This window comes from Thermobia domestica, chromosome 9 (genome assembly GCF_964235325.1).
Source record: "Thermobia domestica chromosome 9, izTheDome1.hap1.1, whole genome shotgun sequence".
Taxonomy (NCBI): Eukaryota; Metazoa; Arthropoda; class Insecta; order Zygentoma; family Lepismatidae; genus Thermobia; species Thermobia domestica.
Window position 1 is genome coordinate 97,111,984 of NC_137462.1, and position 25,573 is coordinate 97,137,556.

A 25,573-nucleotide genomic window follows, 5' to 3' on the forward strand; every position below is an offset into this window, starting at 1 on the left:
AGTAGTTTACTCTTGGGGAGCTTTTTTGGTGATTTTTTCAAACCAACCCCCTAAAATGTTGTTCATATTTCATAAATAAAATTTGCATTAATAACCTGACAATGTGATGTAACTCATTTTTCTGAACAATCCACAAGAATTTGTTTACTTTGGGAGTAGCAGATGAATTTCCATCGGACAAAGTTTCTGAAAACATCTTATAATTGTGTTCTCATTTTGCAAATAAATGTTTCAGCAATAACTGCAACTTAACATGATTTAGATGAAGAAATTGAAGCGATAAAGTTTACAGGAGTAGCCAGTATCTTTGATTTTAAAAGAAACAACTCTAAAACTAAGAAAAGACTGTGTATCTTATCCATTTCTTTCTGTCAACATCGCAGAAGCATAAACACAATACTCCACGTCACCCGTGTCGTATAAGGCAACAGCCAATAAAGTGGCACTGCGCTGTTACTAAACCTTCAGGAAGGAATCTAATCATTCAGAATTGATTTTGTTCGCATTCGTGGACAATTATGAATAATTAGATTCGTCATTGAAAATTTGATACGAGGGGATATCAGAAAGTTTTAATTATTCCACAGATATTATTGAGTAATCTTAACATAATTTGGCCTGTGCGGACATTAGAACTTACATGTAAGATTTAGTGAAAATTATTCACGTATTATTTACTTTCTTTACAAGTTTGGCTTTAGTAAGGTGCAACATGCCGTAGTGTGATAAAAGTTTTGCGTTTGAACAGTAACAGAGCCCGGCAAATTGACGGTGAAATAAAGCTTGTGTATAGTATGGTTGCCCATCCTATGATACTGTCATGAGGTCGAAGAGAAATCCCCAAACATATCACATGTTTCTTACAGATGAGCCAAAATCTAAAGTAAATCAATCACGGATGAAGCTGCCACAGTGAGAAAAATAGATGATTTGATGCTAGGAGATCAATAAACACCCATACATAACATCACTCAGCGAAATAAACTTAGTTATGATAGTGTGTGAAAATTAATTCATGGGGAAATTCATATGTCTAAGTGTCAGCACGTTGGGCTTCGCATTTCCTGACATCTCCTCAAAGACAGACACGGCGTAACAGGTTGAGTTATTTGCAGTCTTTTAGTGAGAGGAATTATTTCTCGTTTGATAACTATTGACGAATATTGAATCTATTTATACGATTGTGAGACAAAAGACATGAGGAGATGTAGAAACACACCTTATCGTCTTACCTTCTGAAAGGCTAAATCAAATATCTGCCAGTAAGGTAATGTTATCGGTTTTTTGGGACTATTGTGGGATCCTCCTTACAGAATATCTTCAGAAGGGTGTTATTACCATTGGCGGAAACTACTTCTCAATTCTATAGAAGTTACGACATGCTGCTAAGCAAAACTGCCATGGTATGCTCACCAAAGAGATCCATCTACTTGCGGAAATTGTACCAACTCATGCATCCCAATCAGCGACAGTGGGAGCTGCTAAATGTAGCTTTAAAATATTCCCGCACAAGCTATATTCCCCTGATCTGGCACCAAGCTACTCCTAATTTAACACCTGAAGAATCCACTTCAGGGTTGCCATTTTGACAACTCGTATGACGTCATAATGGAGGCGGAGCAGTGGTTTTCCATTCTATTTATAGTGTTCTTCAATGATGGAATTCGACAGTTCGAAAAAAGATGTGACGATAATTATTTCACCTAGTAGAGGTGAATCGTTTAACAGTATACGTGGTGTGTGGGGATTAGTAATCGCACACAACACAAACCTGGTAAACAAGCTCTGGTAGCGATAACCGCATATAAGCATAATCATGCACACAGATTATAAGTGCTAATAAAAAAAACATAGGATATACACTGGAACGTATTTAAATATATTTAGACTATGCAATATAACGTGAGAACAATTAGAGTACAGGATGACTTGTATATTGGCCTATGACAATAGAACCTTTCGCCAATCACACATACTGTCAGCCATCCGCTTGTACTATTGCAATTCCAAGTAATATATAAGATCATTTGTATAATATAAACCGTTAGGCCAAATATATTCACATTTGCGTCTTAGGATTATCACTTATTACACCCGATGATAGCAGATAAATACAGCACTACACTGAGAACCAACTCACGGCACCATATGTTTTCGTGAATACCTCAAGAATTAAAACTGCTAATGTATAGTAATATGGTAAAAATATATATGTTAATAACCTTTGTCACTGAAAGAATACTATATCGCACTTGTATAAGCACTGGCTAAGACGGATTGGTACAATAACCAATTATTTTATCTTCACACATAGAGTTTCTGCATGCAGCGCGTTTATTTCTCTTCCCACCATACATAGACTATCCACTGTTTACAGTGTTGCTAACTCGGAGATCTCTTTGCGGGATGAGCAGTGGGACCAAGGTTGGTCACAATATGGCTACCCAGCGTGGGCGAGCTTAATTAGGTCAGTCCTACTGAGCACTAAGCTCCAGAACCCATGATGGTATCACCTGTATGTTGATGTTTGGTGGGCTAGTTCCCCAGGTTAGCAACACTACTAGTCAGTCGATCGGTTTTCACTTGTCGTGTCTAAGTTACTTCTCGAATTCTTGTTTAGGATCTCTATCCACTGTTGCTCAGTTTTAGGTGTAGGATTCCATTTCCTACAATTGTCGACGGATTGGGGTCGAAGATTTTTCCCTGTCAACGGGTCCTTCAAGATCAACACTTTGTCGTCGATCACCTTCTCACACCAGAAGGGACCTTGATATACTTGGAAGAACTTGCTTATTTTTCTTCGTGCGAAATTACTGAGATAATGAGTCCGTAAGAACACCCAAGCTCGTGCCTTGATCTCCTTTCGGGAGGCTTGTCTCTCGTTATGGGCTTCATTTCTTCTTTGTCGTTTGGTTAACTTATTCGTATAGGCTTGGAGTAGTCGTCTGTCCCATTCCGCTTTTATGTCTTCCGGATCGAGATTTGTCTGGGTTAGTCCTAAATACCTTTGCACATAGTAGTGTGGAGAATGATTCAACATTAATCCAGCTGGTGTCACTGCTAAGGGGCTGGAAACAGAATTGTTCAGGAGCATGATACATTCTTGCAAATGCGAATACAACTTCTCATGGTTCTCGTGGCAAATATGTCTCAATAGCCTGATGAGCTCTGAATGGTTCCTCTCTGCCCTATTGCTGGAAGGATGATACGCAGTAGTGAAACCTAACTGAATGTGTTGTGCTGCCAGGAAGTCGGAGAGGCGCCCACTTCTAAATATGGTGGAATTATCGCACACTACCACGTCGGGTCGCCCAAGGTGCGTGATGTACGTTGATAGCGATTTGATCACATGGCTGGTTGAGGCCTTGGTGCTAGGATATACTACAATGTAGTTGCTGAAAGCATCCGTAGCTGTCAATACGTATTTATAGCCATGAGTTGAAGCTGGCCATGCGCCCAAGTAATCAATACATAGTACTTGCCGAGGTCTAGAAGCTTGAAATACTTTAAGAGGTTGTGCAGGAGGGTGTCTATCTACTTTGTTTCTCATACACTCAACGCAATCTTGTATGAATCTCTGCACATGTTCTTTCATGTTCCGCCCAAAGAAGTTTTCTGATAATTTCGCGTAGACTTTCCCCACGCCGAAATGTCCTGTACGTTCGTGACTAATCCGCAGCATGTCCGGTACCAGATCGGCTGGAAGGCAAACCCTCTGTATGTGACGGTAATTATTTCACCTCTGTAGCCTGTCCCCTTGTCTGCACGTCCACAAGGCTCTTAACTTCTTTCCAGTCCTTCTCCATCATATAGAACTTGTGCTCTATGGTATCCTGCTTTACCTCTATATGTCCAATTTGGCTTTCACAGCTCTTCCGTAACTTATCTAGCTCCTGCCGCATACCATTCGTTGCTACTTCCGTTTCCTGTCTTACATCTTGCACTTCTTTGTTGATGTGCAAAATGTCGGCCTGCACTTCTTCTTTAAGTTGTTTCACTTCCTCTGTGACCTGGTTAATGTTGTTCTTTAGTGTTTGTATTTCTCCATGCATTTCCGTGACATGTATGGACATGTTTCCTATACTTTCTGTAAGCTTTTCCATTCCGGCATCTGCTTTGTTCTGCTGCGCCGTCATGGTTTCTTTGAGTTCCTTCACACTTTTCAATAATTCTAACATTATGTGTTGTCTGTCCATCGGTTCTACTGTGTATGACGCTGACTCACTGTCACCCATCTTGGTGGCCCACTTAAAAAATACCTGCACGGAACTGTATTGCAATGTTTTCTTTGTTTTTTTTTTTTTGCACCTTGTAACTGTACGCACTTACAACTTATTTTCTGAGTCTCATAATCTTGTATGTGACGATAATTATTTCAGCTAGTAGAGGTGAATCGTATAACAGTATACGTGGTGTGTGGGGATTAGTAATCGCACACAACACAAACCTGGTAAACAAGCTCTGGTAGCGATAACGCGCATATAAGCGTAATCATGCACATAGATTAAAAGTGCTAATAAAAAAACATAGGATATACACTGGAACGTATTTAAATATATTTAGACTATGCAATATAACGTGAGAACAATTAGAGTACAGGATGACTTGTACATTGGCCTATGACAATAGAACCTTTCGCCAATCACACATACTGTCAGCCATCCGCTTGTACTTTGCAATTCCAAGTAATATATAAGATCACTTGTATAATATAAACCGTTAGGCCAAATATATTTACATTTGCGTCTTGGATTATCACTTATTACACCCGATGATAGCAGATAATACAGCGCTACACTGAGAACCAACTCACGGCACCATATGTTTTCGTGAATACCTCAAGAATTAAAACTGCTAATGTATAGTAATATGGTAAAAATATATATGTTAATAACCTTTGTCACTGAAAGAATACTATATCGCACTTGTATAAGCACTGGCTAAGACGGATTGGTACAGGTAACCAATTATTTCATCTTCACACATAGAGTTTCTGCAAGCAGCGCGTTTATTTCTCTTCCCACCATACACAGACTATCCACTGTTTACAGTGTTGCTAACTAGGAGATCTCTTTGCGGGATGAGCAGTGGGACCAAGGTTGGTCACAAAGGATAGGATAAACGTCACCTTTGCAGGGAAACTATGTAGGAAATTCTTAAGAAAGGACATATAGGGCGGTATTCAGAGAGAATTCGTTAATCGAAGTTTAGTCACAGATTAGTTAGTAAGCATACTAACTCTTTACTAAGGAAGGTGCACTTTTTGGTATTCAGAGTCTACATTTAGTACAACAAAAATGAGGATTTGGGTATGATTAACTTATAGAACCAGAATGCATCGGTGAGTAAAATAAATGTGGCAACTATGGAAAAGTAGATGAGCGCATGCGTAGTCTGTAAAAATGAAAACACAGTAATTTACGAAATACGAAATGTTGTGTCGCACGCTAAACCATGAGTAAAAGAGTAGTATCTGCTCTGGATTAATTAGTCACGTGTGATTAACTTCGTCCAATACTACGTCCTAATCAGAGACTCTGAATACAATTTTGATAACCATCCGTTAGGCAACCTCGTAGTAAGGTGTTAATCAGACATCAAAACGACTCTGCATAAGGCCCATAGTGTCTTGTAGCTGGAAAAATATTGTATCCATTTCAGTTGTATAGTTGCGCAAGTTTATCATTTAAATCAGTCGTTAATCTTGGCTACAAGGATGCTTAATTTCCTCGGACTGAAGCATTATCATGCAATGTGCGAGTTCAATGCACAGAAACTGACTCAAATGACTGTCTCCAACGAACCCATCCAGCTACACTATTGAAACTAATTCATTATACCTTCGATAGATGGCACTATATGCTACGATCGAATTATTACGACTGGTGTGATTTTTCAGTATAAACGAGAAAACTCTTGGAAATACCATCGTATACATTGCGTTGAAGAACATGCAGTTATTATTTAAACAGAACAGGTTATGAGTAATCACACAAGCAACTGTTTAATAAGGGAGCACCAGAATTGTTTGCTGGGTGTGTAGTATCCCGCTCTTGCTAAAATACTGACCAAGCTGGACGATGATCGTTGCTAGAGCTCTCATGATCATAAAGGGCTTTATGCAGAGTCGTTCCGACGCGTGATTAGTGCCATATTAAAGAGTTCGTTTAACATATGTTTCCTGCAGTAGTTAGGCCTTTAGAACGAAACTAATCATATATCAAAACGACTCTGCATAACGCGGAGAGACTTCTGTTAACCCGTCGTGGTCCATTAAGTCACACGGTTAGTTGTAGGTGAGTCCAACGCCTACCCTTTATTTTCTTGTAAATAATGCGCATGTTATGATTAATATATTTTCTTTTTGTACGCTACCCCTTTATCATTTGTTTACATTTTGCATACTTCATTATTTTATTTATTTATACAAATACGCCATTTATTCTAATTTCAAAAAATTCACGAAATACAAGGGTGTATCCAAAAGTTCCAGGACTGAATCTGTAAATTGAAAGTTTCTTACCTTTGAAGTTAAATTCCTCCATCACTTTCAAAGTGCTCCCCTTTTGCATTAATGTAGTGGTCACAGAGTTTCTGCCATGCTTGGAAGCATTTCTGGAAGTCCTCTTTTGGAATAGTGTCAAATACCGATTCTTCTTGAATTTCTGGAATTGTGTTGAATCTCACCCCTTCATCCGATGCTTCAGCTTGGGAACAAGGAAAAAGTCACAGAGGACCAGGTCAGGTGAGTATGGGGGATGAGGAACCACTGTCATGTTGTTCTTAGCCAAAACTTTGGCCACTTTAAAGGACCGGTGTGCAAGTGCATCGTCGTGGTGGAGAATGAGGTTACCGTTATACCATTTCTGTGGCCTTTTGCGACGCACATTTTCACGCAACCTTCTTAGGACATCACAGCAGAAGTCTGCATTAGTCGTGCTTCCATGTGGAACAAATTCCCAGTGTACGATCCCCTCTTGGTCAAAGAAACAAATGAGCATCGTCTTCAATTTGCTTCTTTCCATGCGTGCTTTTTGAGTCTTGGAGACCCAGAACTCTCAAATTGAAAAGACTGCAGTTTAGTTTCTGGATCGTAAACATAAGATGCTCTCATCGCCTGTAATCACGTAATCACACCTGTAATCCTATTCTTTTTTCGCGGTTTTCAATATTAAAAAGCCGTTTTTTCGAAAATACAGTTTTGTGACATTCCTTCTTTTTTCCCCTTACCCTTCATATGAGTCTCACCAATTTTTCAACGCCATTTCCTTTTATTTGCACCCATGCGTAATTTTCTAATGAATGTCACTTTCGAACATACAGTGATGTCCAAGTTATTATAATGATTTAAAACCCGACCATATCACGTGATAGTTTGTAATATGCACAATTTTTTAACAGTATTTTTCATAACAGTTTTCAGATACATAATACGTTTTACAGTAGTAATTTTGATCTCCGTAATCCGGCATTGAAGGTGAAGTCGGTAGCAACAAACATTATGATCGGTGGTGTAAACAGCAGAAAATAAATCAAATTTTCTTCCATTTTTATAGCCAATCTTGAAGATAATAAATTTTGTGTACTTTCCTTACATAAAAATAGGTCTGGTTCTCCGGTCAGATTACTAATGTGTACTTCAATAAATAAATCTGGAGACGGTGGAGAATGATATAATGTACGATTTTTCAACCAATCTTCTACACGTTGGTGCTCCCTCGTAGGTTCCTCAAATTTAAAGCTTGCGTTAAAATCTAAGACATGAATTAAAAAAAAAAAAAGAATCCAGCTTAGCTGTATACAAAATTTCTTCTTACACTCATATTTAAATAACATTTTTGTGGCATAACTATTACGTGATACCATGTGATCTTTATATTTAATTTAGTAATAAAGTTATAGAATGTGTATTGTACCTAGGTATTTAGCAATCCGTTATACGTAAGGTCAAGTTTATATGTATGTCAGGTTTAAGGTCAAGCTTATTATAAAAACAAAAACATGTACATTATCTGATTTAATGGTGCCAGATACAGAAATAAAATTAATGTACATTACGGAATTGAGCGGTGTGAAATAATTTATATAAGGCGAATTAAAGGTGTTAAATCCACAAATAAAGTGATCAAAGTATTTTCATCACATGCAAATTTTCCACTCTGCAAATTTTCAGGTGCACTTTATCATTCGATAATTCGCATTCTCTAATGGTACTCCTTCTTCTCTACCAATTTTAATTTCGGTTTCTTCTCAGGGCTCATACGAAGCAGATGTTTATCCAACTATTCAAATACGGTCTCAATAAAATTCATGCTGCGAAGTCAATACGCATTCAAAAAATGTGTTCATACAAATTAATGACTCATCCATTGTAACTATATAAATCAATAAATCCTTATATTTATCCATAAATTCTTTAAACTAACATTATATCATTTACATTTACAAAAATATACTTTTATAAGTTAATTCTTATTGGTGTAAACCTTAAAAAGGATTACAATAATTATAAAACATTTATATGTGATGAATTAGCACACATAGAGTTCACGATAACGACAAGGAAAAATTTATAATTAACATGATGCGATTTTTACGTGACAAAGTAAAATTTTAAAATATTCATATATATAAAAGAAAAATTAGCATAATATTGTGAGCTACAAAGGGTTTATGATTATGCCAACGCAAACTTTAAAAATATTAATAAGTAACCTACATTCTACAATCTATTCACATTGCGGTGACCTACATAATGGTTTTCCTTCATGTACATAATGAGGTCGGGGCGTATAATCAAGTCTGGCCTTTTCTAGTATACACATACTTTTACAAAGTCATGCCTTGAGGCGAATAACAGCATTTTCAGCCATCTTGACCATATTCTAGTATTTTGCTACTCAGCTTGTAGTAAGAAAAGTGGACTTCAGCAGAAATATTAAACTGAAAATTCTTCAGAATTATTAATATTTTACTTAGTCTTATTTCAGTTAATGACGTACTACTAACCTTTACAAGACTTTTCCTTTCCATTGAATTTATCATCTAGTTTGTCAAAATTTCTTTTTAAGTTAACTATGTCCTCTTCGATTAGCTCAGATTTCAAGGTATAGTAAGTAGCCTCCGACCCAAAATCAGAAAACATTTGACATATTGCGGGTTCCAGACAACAGATCCTCTTCTCATGAAATAACTTATCCAATTTCGTTTTCATATTTTTTAGTTTATTGGAGCTGAAAAACAATAATATTTACTTCAAATTACTACACTGACTATAGATATAAGAACCATCAATTATATACTATGCTGACCATCAACCGTCTTTCAACTGAAATAGCTATGATTGAACAGCCATTCCTAACTCGCCGATGTATGACGTAGAAATGCGATATTAACATCAGAATCTGGAGAAAGAGAACATACGAAAACGAAGAAGGTATGAGGACGAGATAGATGGAATGCAATAAAACAAATGTTGGCAATATTCAATTAGCCACGAATTCACGAGTATTGTATCTGCAAAATCATGGCTATGACTCATTTGCCTGTCACCACTCACTTCTACCAATGCTAGATTTGCTGCATTCTGCTTATTAGTACCTGAATCCATTGTGACGACGCAGAACCCCAGTTGGAAATTACTGACATACAATCTGGATTCTATCGAACGAAACTAGCAGAAAAAAAAAGAGAAATCATCTTACAGACAAAATGTCCAATCAAGTCTGAAACATCAGAAAATAAAAACCAGACTATATGAATCAAATTTTCGATTCGAATTTAAAGGTTTCAAACCCAATAAATGGCTTCATCAACAAGTGTATTATTTGTGATGATAACATTACTTCACTAATTACACACTATACGTGTTAACTTCCAGAGAAAACTGGATCAACTTCTTCATTAGGTTAATTTTGACAGATTTATATCTGCATATATTTTCTTGCGTAAATCAATGTGGTACTGTAATTAAAAGAACATATTTAGTAGGCTTGTGGGGGCTACAATATTTAAGGATATGAAAATGTTTTCACTTAGAACAAAACTGTAAAATCTATAACTTTTGTATCAATAAACGCTTGAACATGTCTTTAATTATCTTCAATGAAATGTCTAAATACCAAATTTTATTTCCATAACCTGAACAGATTATAAGATATGGTCATCGTATTTTGATTATTGTAACTTCCACCTTTTTCTGTTCGTCCTTTTCTTCACTTGTAAAGAACATACCAAACTTCTCTTAAATACGTCTTATTTTATTTTAAAGAATAGTCTAAATACCGAAATTCGAATCTCTAACCTCAATGGATTTCGAGAAGTGGAATTCTTATTTTAAAATTGAAACTTACACGTTTTTAAAAACAGCTTTCACTTTGCCATGGATTAAATCGAAGTGTACAAACTTTATGTCTCTGTTTCTCACAACTTTGGTGATGAGATTTGAACACTTTGTGCACTGAACGGACCATTTGTCTTGTCACCGTCCTGCCCTGTGTTGCGTACATAACGAAAAGTATCACAACCTTCACTCTGGCTACATTGGTGAACAAACTGGTACAAACTGCATAAAAGATACTTGACGTGGTCAAAATGGAAGATGGTTGTCATATTAGATGAAATCTACATTTATCTAATGATAGCATAGGTCAATTAAGTACCACAATACCTCTAATAAAGGGCGTGGCAAATTTTGAGGCTAATACAGGGAAAGTTTCCTGTAGAAAATATTGTCACTACGTCGATTACCAAAGACGTTTGATGTACTTGATAGGTTGACTAAAACATAAAGTTAAATACTTCTGGTAACACAACCTGACGGGAAGACATACGTATCTAGTTTGTACGGAGCTGCCGACAAGTAAGTGTGGATTCATATCGACAAAGTGTTCGTATATATACTTCTTGTTTTATCATAACATCGAGCTAAAAACAGGAATACATGGTATTCTCTTTTATGATATTGTGTCAAAAACTCTGATGTCAGTCCAATGGGTTTGTAAGTATTTGGACTCTTAAACAATATTTATAACATCACCCTCAAAGACCTATGGAAAAAGCTGCAAGGAGGATTAGAATTGATTCTTTGTTACAGTGCTTTAACGTACTTTGCTGTAGTGGAAATTGTGAGGTTCTGTGATAGTTCATAATCCTAGTGGTTCGATAGAACACAACAGGTGGGATTCCATGAAATAAGCACACTTTGAAAATCGATAGAATAAAATAACCCTATCAGCCTCTTATATTTTGCACGAGATAAAAAAGATATCTCAGAACTGCGAACGACGATTATCATTGTCGGACACAATTTATGGTATTTGGTTTAGCAGAGGAGTGTACTAATTGAGTACTAACTTCCAAATTGAGGTCAGTAAGCTCTTAATGATTACCAAAGCTGACGATACTCGATTATTTTTTAAGTGTGTATTGAACAATAAACTACCAGCATTTCTCCCAATTACAGTGTCCTAAACAATTACAATCCTTTATATAATTACGAATTATTATCTTGAGTCTCATTACACTGCCGAAATTTCAATATTCTTGTTACATCTTACTATGCTGTGAAATGAATTGCAAGAACACCATCTCCGTCCTCTCTTTTTGATTGGAGTACACGGAAGCATATTTAATTATAGCTCCTTATTTACGTCATGTTATTTGTTTACTTCATTTAAGAATACTTAAGAAATAATTTGGTTGTTTAACCCTTTCTAAATGAATACCGTAAATATTCTGAAGTATTAATTCGAATATTTCGCACTAATTCCTCACTTTCGAAGTGAGATTTAAGCGCAGTAGAAAATAGTAACTAGCGGTATTAGTTATCTTCTTATAAATTGCAAATTACTAAACAGCAACATTATTCAATAATGTTCTGTATTGTACTTTTAACCCTATGTTAGAAATAGTGGAGCGCAAAAGCATACCAACGTATTAGAAGGACTTTAACAATAAACTGAGGAGAGAAGCAGGAAGGCACCAGCAAATACAGAAGGTATTTTGAAGTGGGTTACAGCTAGAGTATAAACAGTATAGCATAGCTATTTGCATCTTTTCTTATTTGTCTTAATGTGTATTTATGGTAAATCAATAACAAAATACCTTCTGTAGAAAGTAAAATAAAATATACTTTTCTTATATTTTTGAACTATAAGTTATTTCTTTTACAAAGTGTTAATTTGGAAATACACTTTCTTCACTGACTGCTTACGAATATCTAATTAGATCAATTTGTAATTAAATAATAGGCTGAAGCATGAATTAGGAAGTTAATGGGGTGACGTGTCATATTTGGGCGAAAGTTGTGGGCTTCTTTGTCGGTCTTCTCGACTGCCATCAACTTATTGTCCGCCATGTTTGGCTACTATCGATTCCCAATTGCACATTGATATTTTAATACTTTTTGGAGCACAGGAAACAACTTTCTCCCAAACATGATATATCTCTAATTTAACAGTGTAATATGTATACGTATCTTATTTGGAATATGAATGAGTTTTCCATTATTCAAGTTTTGCTTTAAGAATACGTAAATTTGATTTAAACTGTTCGCTGAGCAAAATAATACATTTCATCTAAAAAAATTATTAACGTGTAATATTTTGGCTTCCCAGTAACAGAATGAACTGGAACTCTGGTCTTAAAATACAAGAAAAGTGTAATAAGTTATTACGTAGTCTTTAATATTAATAAATTGTATAGGTTTATTCTTGTAAATTCAGTATTACTTATTTAGTTATGCTTTTTTAATTTATAATACATGTTATATTATTAGTATTCATATTTAAGAAGTTAATTGTAAATCTTATTTTGTTAACAATATTAGGCTTAGCTCTTAGAAATGAATGTATATGGTTGTCAACAGTGTGAGGGGGAAGAGGAATAACGATTTTTTATTTCTGGTTTTGTTTCTTCATGTGTGGTATAAGGGGACTGGCTGTTGTAGATTTCCGTAACCAATCAGGGTGCATGGATCTATTTGCTGTCTCTTATATATTCTGTCACTACCTGTGTATTAATAGCATGTGATGAAGCCAAAGTGGATCGTTGGCGAAACAGTTACAGGAAAATAATTTTTGCAATAAACGTATTGTTTTGTTCAGCGAGTTGTTTAAATCTAATTTGTGAATGAGTTTGTTTGTAAGTCAGCAATTTAGAGAATTTTGGGTGCATAAGTTCAAATTGTTCTGCAAGAGTTTGTATGGTCATATGTAAAATTCTTTATGCATATTTTAACTTTATCATGATATACGCTTTCAAAGTAGGCATCGATTTGGCACATCGAGTTTGCTGGTTAACTGTTAAGATTACATATCAATAACGATTATATAAAGAATACGCAAAAGTAAACAGAAATAGTCAGATGAAATAATTTTATATATACTTTCTTACCTCTCTCTCAGATCTTTTACTTCATAAGTAAGAGCATTGAGTTTTTCAGAAATGGAAGTATGCACTTTGAAATATTCTAAAGTGGTGCAATAATCATCATCTCCTCTTATATTTAGTGTCTTCAGCAGATCTCCAAATGGCTTTCCAGAAGCTTGTTGCCAAATGTTCAATGGCTACGAAAAATGTATCAATATATTAGATCTCCTAACTTATTCCACTATTATATAAATTTACTTTTTGTAAATATAATTTCAACCAGTTAGTACATCTTATGTATATGTACACTCAGTTCCAAAATTATTGTCGCATGTCTATAAATATGTTATTGTAGGAATATAATTTGATAACGAATTCGCCCGGTATTTGTTATAATGTTAGTATGTGTATAATCGGCAAAGACAAGTATGTGGCAAATTTCATGTCAAAAGCCCAATAAATAAGAACAATAAAACGAAAAAATATTTCTTGTCCATTTAGCAACATTTTGTTTTACTCATTCTAATTTTCGTATCTATAATTATTTTCCTATGAAATTTGCCACAAATATACATTTCCCGATTATACACATAGTATCAGTACTAAAAGGGCCTTGCAAAATCATTTATCAAATTATATTCTTACAAGAAGTCACTTATAGATATGTGACAATCATTTTCGACATGAATGTACATTGGAAAATCACAATTTCTTTTAACGGTTTCCACTTAATATGTTAGCTCTTATATTTATTATCTTAGCTCTCATTGAACACATAATCTATTCGTGCGTGAAAATGTTAATATTTTTCTGAAATAATTTGTTTATAACTCAACTAGATTTTACACTTCCATACTGTGGTACGAATAAGTATCAGAAGTCTTATAAAATGATTATGTTTGTCCGTTTGTAGACAGGCATCTGAGGATATCAGGAAGCGATTTTTGGAAGAGATTAAGTGTCCCGAGAATAGGATTCATCTCATCCGTTAACCAGCTCTTCAAACCGAAAGTGGTAGGATTTCATCATTTCGGATTTCAACGTTGATCGCTATGGAAAAGATTGTAATAATATAGAAAATTACAAATGCTGTTTGGGATCTGATTTAGCACATGAACAAAATATAGCATTCTTAACCGCCCATTTCTTCTAAACCAATGAGTGGTAGAAATTTACTATTACTTGTTATTTTAAAATTGATCTCCATAGAGCAAAATACGATAAGCGGTAACAACACGAGTTTTTATTAAATCGAATCAGCATCCTAATAACACACTGAGCCTATTCCCTTAATCCTGATTTCAAACTTGAAGTGGTAGAAATTAACCATTTCTGGTTTCAACATTTATCACAATAGAGCAGAAACGAAGAAATAGCAAGAATCAGTTTTTGAAATCGTTTTGCATCGCTAAAAGTAGGTTTCATTTCCACTCTTATCCTTCTAATGAAACACCATGTGTTGGCAATTTACTACTACGTACTTCCGGTTTAAATATTGGTCTTCATAAAGAGGAAAACAGTAAGAGATTACGAAAATTAACATTTTACACAGATTCAGCCTCCCACAAATGAATTTGGGTTAATTTTTATCTATCTGTTCAAATCGAAAATGATGGACTTTGTAGAATTTTAGTTTCAAGACTATCACCATAGTGAAAAGATGGAAAGATATAGGGATGGACTTTTTTAAAAATAATTTTTCAAGACCATAAAAATACGTTTAATCTTTATTCATTTATTGCAACCTTTAATTTCTTCTAAAATATTAGGTTGAGCTGTACCGTCCTTGTACAGACGGAAAGAGGATAATTTTCTTTATATATTTCAGTGTGAAACACAAAATCGGAAAGAAGTGGAGCTGTCCCCTTATTGCACCGAGATTTTTAATTGAAAATTGAAGAAAATGTATTTGACATCCTTTCAGCAACATATGTGTACGGTATTTGGAATGCACACGAGAGAAGATTTGATACTTTCTTACCGAAAATATGTCGTGAAAGATGTCTCGACTAGGGATGGCCAGAACCGGTTCCTGAAATATCTACTAGGATCCAGGTAATAATGGATCCGAGTACCAGATTCATGGGTCAAGAGCGTGGTAACTGATTCTCGGTTCTGGATTTAGATATCGTATTCTTGGATCCAGATTAGATAACCGGTTCCGGTCTCACTGGATCCGAAACCGGGTAACTCTCATCCAAAATTTTCTGGCTATCCCGACTCTCGACTTTAAAAATATATCTATTTCTCTTGGAAGAGTTCTGTCTCGTCTCGTTGCAGTCCTCATATACTGGTATGTGCACGAAACATAACAATTTATTTCTAAGCGGAGAACTACATAAGCGAAAGGTGGTTCAGAAAACATTCTGAGTAACAAAAGCGGTGTCATTTTGAATTGTTTTCAGAAACGCTGCAATACGATTTCTCCATTGTGAGTGAGGGAATTATTGGGACTTGGAATCAATATCACGTGTGCAGCACCTAAATGAGTATGACGAAACATTTTCTCAATTTTCAAACCAGAAATGGAATTAGATATTTACTATTTCCGGTTTAATTAAGAGAGAGCAGAAATAAAACACATTCCTAGGACACTTAATTGATTAGAGAAAACCGCTTTTCGCTATCTGCAGCTGTTTTTGGATCAATAGATTCAATATATTTCAATCAAAAATTTTCCTGTAGGCCTTATATCTGGAGAACTACATATAGTGTAGCAAAACCCAAACTATCACTTAACTTACTATAATGTGCGTATTTCGTCAAAAATACGAAAACTCATTTCAGGATTTTGTGGCACCTGATCCAAAATTTTAATATATTTCAATCACAATTTTCTTGTAGGCCTTATATCTGGAGAACTGCATATAGTGAAGCAAACCCCAAGCTATCACTTAACTCAGTATGATGTGCTTATTCGTAAACAATGCGCAAATTAGATTTAGGGACCCTTCAAAACTTTTGTGGCCCTTATCCATAAATCCAAATATTTCCCTTATCCATAATATTTCTATCAAAAAATTTTTGTATGCCTTATATCTGGAGAACTACAGATGGTGATCAGAAAAATGGAAACACCTGAACGAAATTGCAACTTACCAGATTAATATGGTGTCGGGCCACCTTTCGCCTTCAGAACAGCCTTGATGCGACGTGGGATGGAGACATAGAGGTCGTGAATGGTAGCAAGTGGAATTTTACACCATTCCTCGTGCAGGGCATCGGCCAGTTCTGTGAGAGAGGATGGAGGTGGAAATTGTCGCCGGAGTCGTGTTTCCAAGACGGACCACAGATGTTCAATTATGTTGAGATCTGGGGATTGGGTGATCCAGGGGAAGTGTTGAACTTCATCCTGATGTTTCCTCAAACCACGCTGCAACAACGCCAGTTGTGTGAATGGGTGCATTATCATTCTGGAAGATGGCGTCATTGTTCGGGAACAACATCCGGACCATAGGATGCAAGCGGTCTCCTAAAATTGCGACATAATCGTTGGCAGTGATTCGTCCGCTAAATGTGACCACAGGACCCAATGAAAACCATGATATGGCGGCCCACAGCATCACCGAGCCGCCGCCATGTTTCACAGTTGGGCGGAGACACTGCAGATCATAAGCTTATTTGGGCGTTCTCCACACATAAACACGGCCCGTGGTTGGGAGTAGGGTGAAGGATGACTCATCCGACCATATCACACGTTTCCAGTCCTCAACGGTCCAAGTGGCATGATCGCGGCACCGTTTGCAGCGTGCGAAAGCGTTATGATCCCTGATGAGGGATTTGGCCCATGCAACACGAACCCGTAAGTTCATGTCATGTAATTCGCGGCGGACTGTGATTGTCGAAACAGGGTGGGGGAGGTGCTGATTGAGCTCCTCCGTCACTTGCTCCGCAGTGGCACGATGGTTCTGCGTGACAATGCGCTTTAATACCCGGCGTGACCTATCACTCATGATCTTCTTCCGTCCACTGTTCCGCTTCCCAGATGTGGTTTAACCGTGCGTTGTGTAGGCCGTCATCACCTTCGACACTGTCCCACGCGACACACCTAAATCTGAGAGGTCTCCCATTTTATACTACCTCCGTCTGCTGCAGCCACTGGACACTGCTGTTCCACTGCGCCTGAAGTAGTATGGAGACCGACCTAACACACCATCAGCAGCGTTCCGGCGCTGCGCGCACCACGACACCACTGCCAACCCATACATCTGACGTGTTGCCAACTACAGGTGTTTCCATTTTTCTGAGCAACCATCTGTACATATAGTGTAGCCAAACCTAATCTATCACTTAACTTAACGTGATGCGTTTATTCCGTAGAAAATACAACAACTTGATTTACTAACCGTTCAAAAATGTTTAACTAATTATTGGCCAAGATGGCAATCTTTTGATCCATTTTTCCTAAAACTCTTCTTACTCTATAGTGATCAGCGTTAAATCCGAAAGTGGTTAATTTGTTAATTTCAGTTTGAAGGTAAGATGGTAGGGTTAAGAGGGAAGATGTTATAAATTCTTAGAACGCTAAATCGATTGGAAAAATCCGCTTTTCGCTATCACTGATCTTTTTTTTAGCTCTATGTAGATCGATATTGAAACCACAAGTAGATTTGTATCACTTGTGGTTTTAGTAGAGAGTTGAAAATGGAGATGAAATGTACTTTTGGGACGCTTAAACAATTGCAAGAAACACACTCTCCTTAACGATTACCCTTTTGCTCTGTAGTGTCGATCGTTAAAACGGGAATGGTTCATTTCTTCTACTCCAGATTTGAATATCCCTTCCATCAATAAACTTTATTCCTATTATTTGTTTGTTTACATCCTGGCCAAAATTGTTCATCAAGTAATTCTTGCCATTTGTTGTCTCCTGGATATACAAAAACACATACTACTAGGGTGAGCTTTAGAGGAGGAGGTAAGCTATATTTCCTAAAAGGAAACTCTATTTTATTAACTGATCTAAAAGTATTAACTGATCTAAAAGTTGTCTTACCACTTGGACGATAATTCCACACAGCAGCAGAGTACATGCTAAGAACACCACCAGTTCAAGGGCTGATGAAATTTCTTTAATGGAACGTACCAACACACATCTTCTATGTTTCCCCTCCTATTACAAAGCAATCAATAGTTTTGTAGTTAACCATCATGACACAGTAACATGCTTTACATGTGGCAGAAATAAGTAGACATGTATGTTATATCAGTAATATATATGTGTAGTATATGTATTCATATCATTTGTAAAGTACCCAAAATCTTTACATGTATTTTTTAATTTATTTTGTTTACTATAAAATAAGGAAGTGATATTCAAACTGCTTAGAAAAAAATAAAAACAGATAACGTCGGCATCAAACCACAATTATAGGAAGTTTTCCTATACGGAAAAAAGTAAGTAAGAGATTGCAGAAAGAGACCTGAGCTAAGCTCTTCGCCACAACCAAGAAGCACCTGAATCCCGGAAAGGGGTTGTGCTGGTTGAGGACGAAGTGTAGACTCGAGGAGTTGTAATTAAGATTGGAGAGTGGAAGGACATCGTTTGGAGTTGAACTGAGCTGAACTACCTGTGAGTACTGCATCTATTTGCGATGTTAGATAACCATAATGGTTAAGTTTCTGTGCCATTACGATGTAGTAGATTTCTATAGTTAAGACCATTTCGAATCCTAATAGCTTGTGGTGTGATGTCGAAAATATCCAAAAGTAATTGATTATTTCATTTCTTATCCTTAGATGATTAGTTAAATTCATCCTTGGATGATTAGTTTCTTAAATACTAATTCATTCCAGTTAGAAATTTGTAGCACATGTAACATTTGATTACAAGTCAGAGGCATGTATATACAAGATTAAAGTGATAATATTTCTCTTTCCTTTAAGATTTGTTTGAATGCTTGGAGTTTAACCATCATAACTCCTCTCCTCCTTTTCACAAATGAGGCTATAAAAATGAGCGTAAAGGTAACATACTACCCAAATAATAGGAATACTAAGCTGAAATAGTTACTGACTTTTCTGCATCAAGAATCATGGACTAAGAAGGAGAAAGCAGACTTTGGTAAATGAACTTCAGGGCATTTTTCTCGAGATGGTAGTGCATATTTAAAGTGTTAATATTACAGACTGAAAGAAAGTAATAGCCAAAAATAGCAGAGAAAAGCGTTATAGCAGAGATGGTAAAAATAAAAGAGGAACCAAACGCGGTACCCTTTGCACGTGAGTCGCAGATTCTTCTCACACTGCCACAGCGTCACTTAATAAATTTACGCGTCGTATGATATATGCGGCGAGTGGAAAGCTTCAAGACTCTTTTTCTCCGCTATTTTCGGTTATTGCGTTCTTCCAGTTTGCAATATTAACACTTTAAATGTGCACTACCACCTCGAGAGAAACGGCCCCGTAATTAATTTACCGAGGTCTGCTTTTTCCTTGTAGGGTTCGATCCCAGCCCCCGCCAAGTGAACTTTGTGGTTTATAAACACCGTGTGCGTGGGTTTTCTCAGGGTTCTCCCGTTTCCTCCCGCTTCCTTCATTCCACCATTTCATTGATTACTCATCATCACAGTCTCCTTTAGCCTAACCGGCATAACTGTGGGACGTAAAACAAAGATTTCATTTCATTTTTCTTTTTCCTTGTAAGTGTTTAATACCAACAGCTGTCAATTGCTGGCTGTGTGACTGTCTGGACGAGGTAGTCTTATTAAATACAAATGTATACTTTTGCATGAATTTCGCAAGAAGGTTAACGGCTATATGAACTGAAATAATTTTTACTTGCCTCACTAAAGTTTTAAATAATCTGACTGAGTTGAAAGAAGACATTACTAGAATCAACTAATTCATTATTTTAACTGGATAAAAATGTGTAAACGAATCTTTTCATTACTATTATCTGGCTATAGAGCGGTAGTTACACCAAATCCAAGCATTTCTTGAAGACTCGCAAAACGCAACTTATTGGTACATTCAAGCATACATTAACATGTTCTCGAGCAGTTGCGAGCAGTTGAGTCGATGAAACATTCTTCCTGTATGCGATGATAAAGATCTATATTTAACAAGATAAAACGCACAGCAGTATGACTCGAACAATTGTTGCACACTGCTTGTAGCACGTGAAATCAACATGCGTTTCATGCTGTATACGGACATTTCAGGCAAGTGTGAAATTATTAATTTACTACTTTTGTGGGCTTGCGTGTTTAAAAAATGACTTGTAAACATCGTCCACACACAGTGCTTGGTGTGTGTTACCTACATGATAGAAAGTACAGAATTGTTCCGAATCAGTGTTGCCAGACTGGTCAGTAGGAAAAGCAGAAGATTCGAACATAAAAAACAGGAGAAAGCAATAGACACATAAAGTGGCGGCATTTGAGTGCAAATCCAGGAGGACCAAAAAATTGCCATTATTAAGGGGACGGTGGCCAAAACAAGAGGCCCAGAATTCATTATTACTTTAATTTCAAAATAAAACAATACATACAAAACATAAATTTGAATTTTAATTACTTCAAAATAAGAGCTTATCGTGGAGATGTGATCTAAGCTACTCTTCCAACCCTTCTGAAATAGTAGGGTGACGCATGATAGGCCGTCCTTCTTTCCTATGTTTATTTACTGTAAATTTTTAGGAAGGGGAGGACGCCATAGGTATTTTTGGAAGTGGGGTAACGACGTCCCCCAGCATACCCCTCACTTTTACCTCGCTTCCAACGCAAGTCCCAATCTAAACAACACTTACTCGTAAATCTTACAGTAAGTCATAAAGATCGCCAACCATCATGTATATAGAAGATGACGTACAGTTGTATCCTTGTATTCATATTATATACATCAAAACTCTATAACTATTTGCGCGAAATTTCCTCTTTTTATGTAAGAAAAATGAAAATTCACTATTAATAATAATATATTTCTTTAACTTCTCAAAGGAAGAAAAAAGCAGGAGATTGTTCCCTTTTCATTTTCTTTCACAGTAGATCAGTAGAACGTAGAAAAAGCAGGGGATCTCCTGTAAAATCAGTAGCTCTGGCAACACTGTTCCGAATAGTGACGTCTTTTGACGAGGTATGCTTTCAACTGTCCCCCTTGAGTTTGAGATTCATACACATTCCTTTTAAAAAAATAGGATAAGAACAGACCAATGAAAAACGTTAAAATTATTTACAAAGGGGATCTTGCCCCCGACACAAAATCTAAAATGACGCTGTTCTCATTACTACTAGCAAAAGCGTCCTTCAGTGGAAACTTCGATGACGGGATATTGTTTACTTAGGACCGTCATGCAGACCGCAATCGCTTCTCGTCCTGCTACTCATTTCCGGAATCCCATAATTGTAAGCTCTTCTGTATATCACTAAAATGCACGTTTGTTATGAGTTACATCGTTTAATTTGTTATGAATTATATATACCATACTATCAATTTTATTTCAGTGAAAGGTTAAGAGATAGCAGCATAATCTTGGTTTCCTCTAATAAATATGAAGAATTGATGATCAACCTATTCACGTTTAGTTCTTTTATCTATACTTCATGTTCAGAAAAAAGTGCAGATACATGAGATACTAAAAGGAAATAACCGAGGATTTAATGCTCAGGATATTTATAAAAGAAAGGATATTTCATAAGTTTGCAAAACAGTTAACTCAAAGAGAAGTATTGGGGGGCCGCGGTGGCTCAGTGGTAGAGCATTCACCTCTGGTTCGATCCAAGCCCGCGCCAAGTGATCTTTGTAGTGGATAAACACAAAGGTTCCCGTGGGGGCACTCGGTCGAAAGTGTTAAACGCCTTTTCAGACCAGCCACCCTGAATGAGGTTTTCCTGGGTTTTCCTCATTCACGCCAGTCAAATGCCGGGGTGGTACCTAACTTATAGGTCCCAGACCGCTTCCTTCTTTCCCAAATCCTTTCTTCCTTCCTTTTCCATGGATTGTGTGCTCGACGAGGGACGTCATCCCTCAAAACGTGAAGGGCTAAATAGCCTTAGATTCCGAAAGCCCAGAAATCTAAATCCTAAAGATAAAAGTTCTCTTTGAATTTACTGATGTCAATTATGTCACTTAAATACAGAGTATAAAATTACAAAATGTTACTTACCTTCGGTTTGACAACTTTCTCGTGTTCTTTTTCACTGCCTTTATTCCTCTCCTTTGATCCAATCTCGACTACCGATTTACATAATGTCTCCTCATCAGAACGTTCTTGGCTACTAGCATCATGCGACTGCAATCCAAGAAAATCTTTACTTTTCTGCAAACCATGAGCTGATTTTTCCTTGTTTTAATAAACAAACAACATTAGAAAAATATTATTTTAAGCGGACATTTCTACAAATCAAAAATCGATTTTCCTTTACTAAAGTAACCGAAGCATTGTTTGTTGGAAAATTAATGGGCTTTACCACAAATAAAATAAAACAAATATAATAGACTCTATACTATTAATGTTACGATAATAAATTTCAACATAGCTCAAGAAACGACATAGATCTTCATAATTTACTCTATATATTGTTATTTTGTTCTTTTTTCTCTTCAAATTATGAAAATCTTTTAATGATAGAAGGAAAACATTACAAATATTGCAATTGGGAATAGGGTTGTGCAAATTCAGTTTACTATCTATTTGGGGATTGTCGATAGTTTTACACAGGTCGGACGCAACTACGAGAAAAGGTTTTACTTGCAACGTCCTCTGAGCTACTTGCATTTTCGACCACAACTATCATGTCTTTATCCAGTTTGCAGACCCACTGACTGACACGACAGGGATCCAAAGTAAATTTGAAAAAAAAATCTTGAAAAAACAATAGATAGTAGCATTACTTTCAAATTTAAGCAGTTTTTATTATAGGTAATTCCTTTATAGGTACTTTGCATTTTTGTTCTTACCAGTGAAGAACACTCAATGACCAAATTTTTAGTAAAAAGTTATGCAAATAGTTAGTATGATTTTGTAAACATGGACAAGAAAAAGAGCCACGCATCTTCATTAGATTCTAGGGGCTTAACAATCAGAAGGCAGGAAAGAAATTGTGCAGATTATTGGAAGATTTAGGAAAATTGAATTGTGACTGCCACACTTTCTATGATTTTTCCAAACTTTCTGTTGCTCTCTAACTTAAGCCCACTGGCGCAAATCCCGGGGGGACGACGGGGAACATGTCCCCCCAATGTTGGACTGCGGGGGACTGTCCCCCCCCCCAATAATCTGACTTAAAAAGTGCTTTTTGGAATATGTGTTATGATTTGTGTCCAACTGCCACAAAGGAATGTGAGAGGAAATTTATTTCTCTTGGCTTTTTAAAAAGAATCGTATTCTGTAGTATTTCAAACTGAACTTTGTGCTGTAATGCGTTTAGTAGTCTCATCTATATGTATTAATTCCACTTCCGCTACTTGGGAACAAATTGCAATAAATGCCAGAGGAGGATATGCCCCTCTCCTCATGCTGGAAAGTTGTCACAGCTCTAGGTACGGGCACAAATTCGAGGGAAATGGAGAGACGTCCCCCTCCCCCCAATAATGGAACTGGAGGCTCTCCCAATAATCCGATTTGAAAAGTGCTTTTTGCAGATAAGTGTGATGATTAGTATCCGACTGGCACAAACGAAAGTGAAATGAAATTTGTTTCTCTTGGCTTTTAAATTTTTAATGAAAATGAAGGGGTGCGACTGTGCGTGACGTAACCTGATATGGAATCTTATCTCCTCCTCTCCCCTAGGCCCTAGCACACGAAGAGTATATAGACTACCCAATGTCAGTAGAACCCATCTTTTCAGTAAATGCGCATTTAATCTATCTGTAGTATCAGCCTAGGCATCTACTCATGCTTCGTAAGTTAACTAACTCTATAGCCTATGGAACCTGGAAATTCAATGCCGCGTTCACAAAAACTCTCCACTGACTTCTATCCTTAGCTAACTGCATCCAGTTTCTACTTTGTATTCCAATCTCTGCGAGATCCATTTTAATATTGTTTTTCCATCTGCGCATAGGTCTTCCTAATGGTCGTTTTCCGATTGGTCTTACCGCTAACACTTTGAAAGCGTTTCTACTTTCTTCCATCATGACTATATGTCCTGCCCACCTAAGCCTCCTAGACTTGATGACCATAACAATGTTTGGTAAGCCGTATAATTTAGCTAGTTCCTCGTTATGAAATTTCCGCCATTTCCCATTCCCGTTCCTCTTGGGTCCGAATATTCGTCTGAGCATCTTGTTCTCAAATACTTTCAGTCTATGTTCTTCCCTCAGAGTAGCCGACCATGTTTCGCAACCATACAGAACAACAGATATGATTATCGTTTTATATATTTTAAGCTTCAAATTCCTCGACAGAATTCGCGACGACAAGAGATTTTGAACTGAATAATAACAAGAATTCCCTGTTTTTAGTCGACATTTAATTTCTTCGTGAATATGATTTTCCTCTGTTAATATTAATCCTAGATATTTGAAAGTATCCTCTTTATCAAAAGTATTATTTAATATTTTAACGCATTCATAATTTTTCCGTATTACGGTTCCGATGCACTTCCATATATATTTAGTTTTCTCTGCATTTACTTCTAAACCCTTGCCCCTGCAAGTGTTTAATAAGACCTCCACATTTCTTTCTATTGTTCTCCTATCATCCACTATTAAATTTACATAATCAGCCTACGCATAACCTGGTGGACACCGTTCAGCTCTAGGCCCTGGTTGCTATCTTTGATTTTCCTTATAGCGTATTCCAGGACAAAGTTGAATAATAATGGCGACAAAGCATCTCCTTGTTTCAGCCGTAAGACTTTCTAAAATCAATAAATAGTTGATGTACCGTGCTACTGTATTCCCACATCTTTTCGAGTATTTGGCGAATGGTAAATATTTGATCGATAGTTGATCGATTTCGTCCAAATCCACACTGATAATCTCCAATAATTTCATCTGCGTATGGGGTCAATCTTGCAAATAGAATGTTTGAAAGGATTTTATAGGATGTTGACAGAAGAGAGATGCCTCGATAATTATTACAGTCAGTTTCGTCGCCTTTCTTGTGGATTGGAACAATGATTGATTCTTTCCACTCTTGTGGCAATTCCTTGTTCTAGATAAGGAGAATGAGTTTGTGTATCTTGTTCCACAATTTTTTGCCTCCAGCTAAAATTAACTCAGCCGGAATTTCGTTTACACCCGGGGATTTGTGTTT

The 25,573-nt window shown here is 36.6% G+C and overlaps 1 protein-coding gene across 3 annotated transcripts in view; it reads right to left on the reverse strand.

Moving 5' to 3' along the window:
* The window catches only part of LOC145694871 (uncharacterized), an 84,791-nt gene that overhangs the window by 4,872 nt on the left and 54,346 nt on the right, over positions 1–25,573 (reverse strand). For 2 of the 3 annotated variants that reach the window (XM_081771574.1, XM_081771575.1), the window contains exons 6-9: positions 22,478–22,654; positions 18,368–18,484; positions 13,396–13,568; positions 9,010–9,233 (exon numbers count right to left, since the gene is read on the reverse strand). In XM_081771574.1, coding sequence (XP_081627700.1) covers positions 9,010–9,233; positions 13,396–13,568; positions 18,368–18,484; positions 22,478–22,654 — 691 coding nt within the window. The remainder of the gene's footprint in view (positions 1–9,009; positions 9,234–13,395; positions 13,569–18,367; positions 18,485–22,477; positions 22,655–25,573) is intronic. The other variant, XM_081771576.1, reaches the window with a different exon arrangement.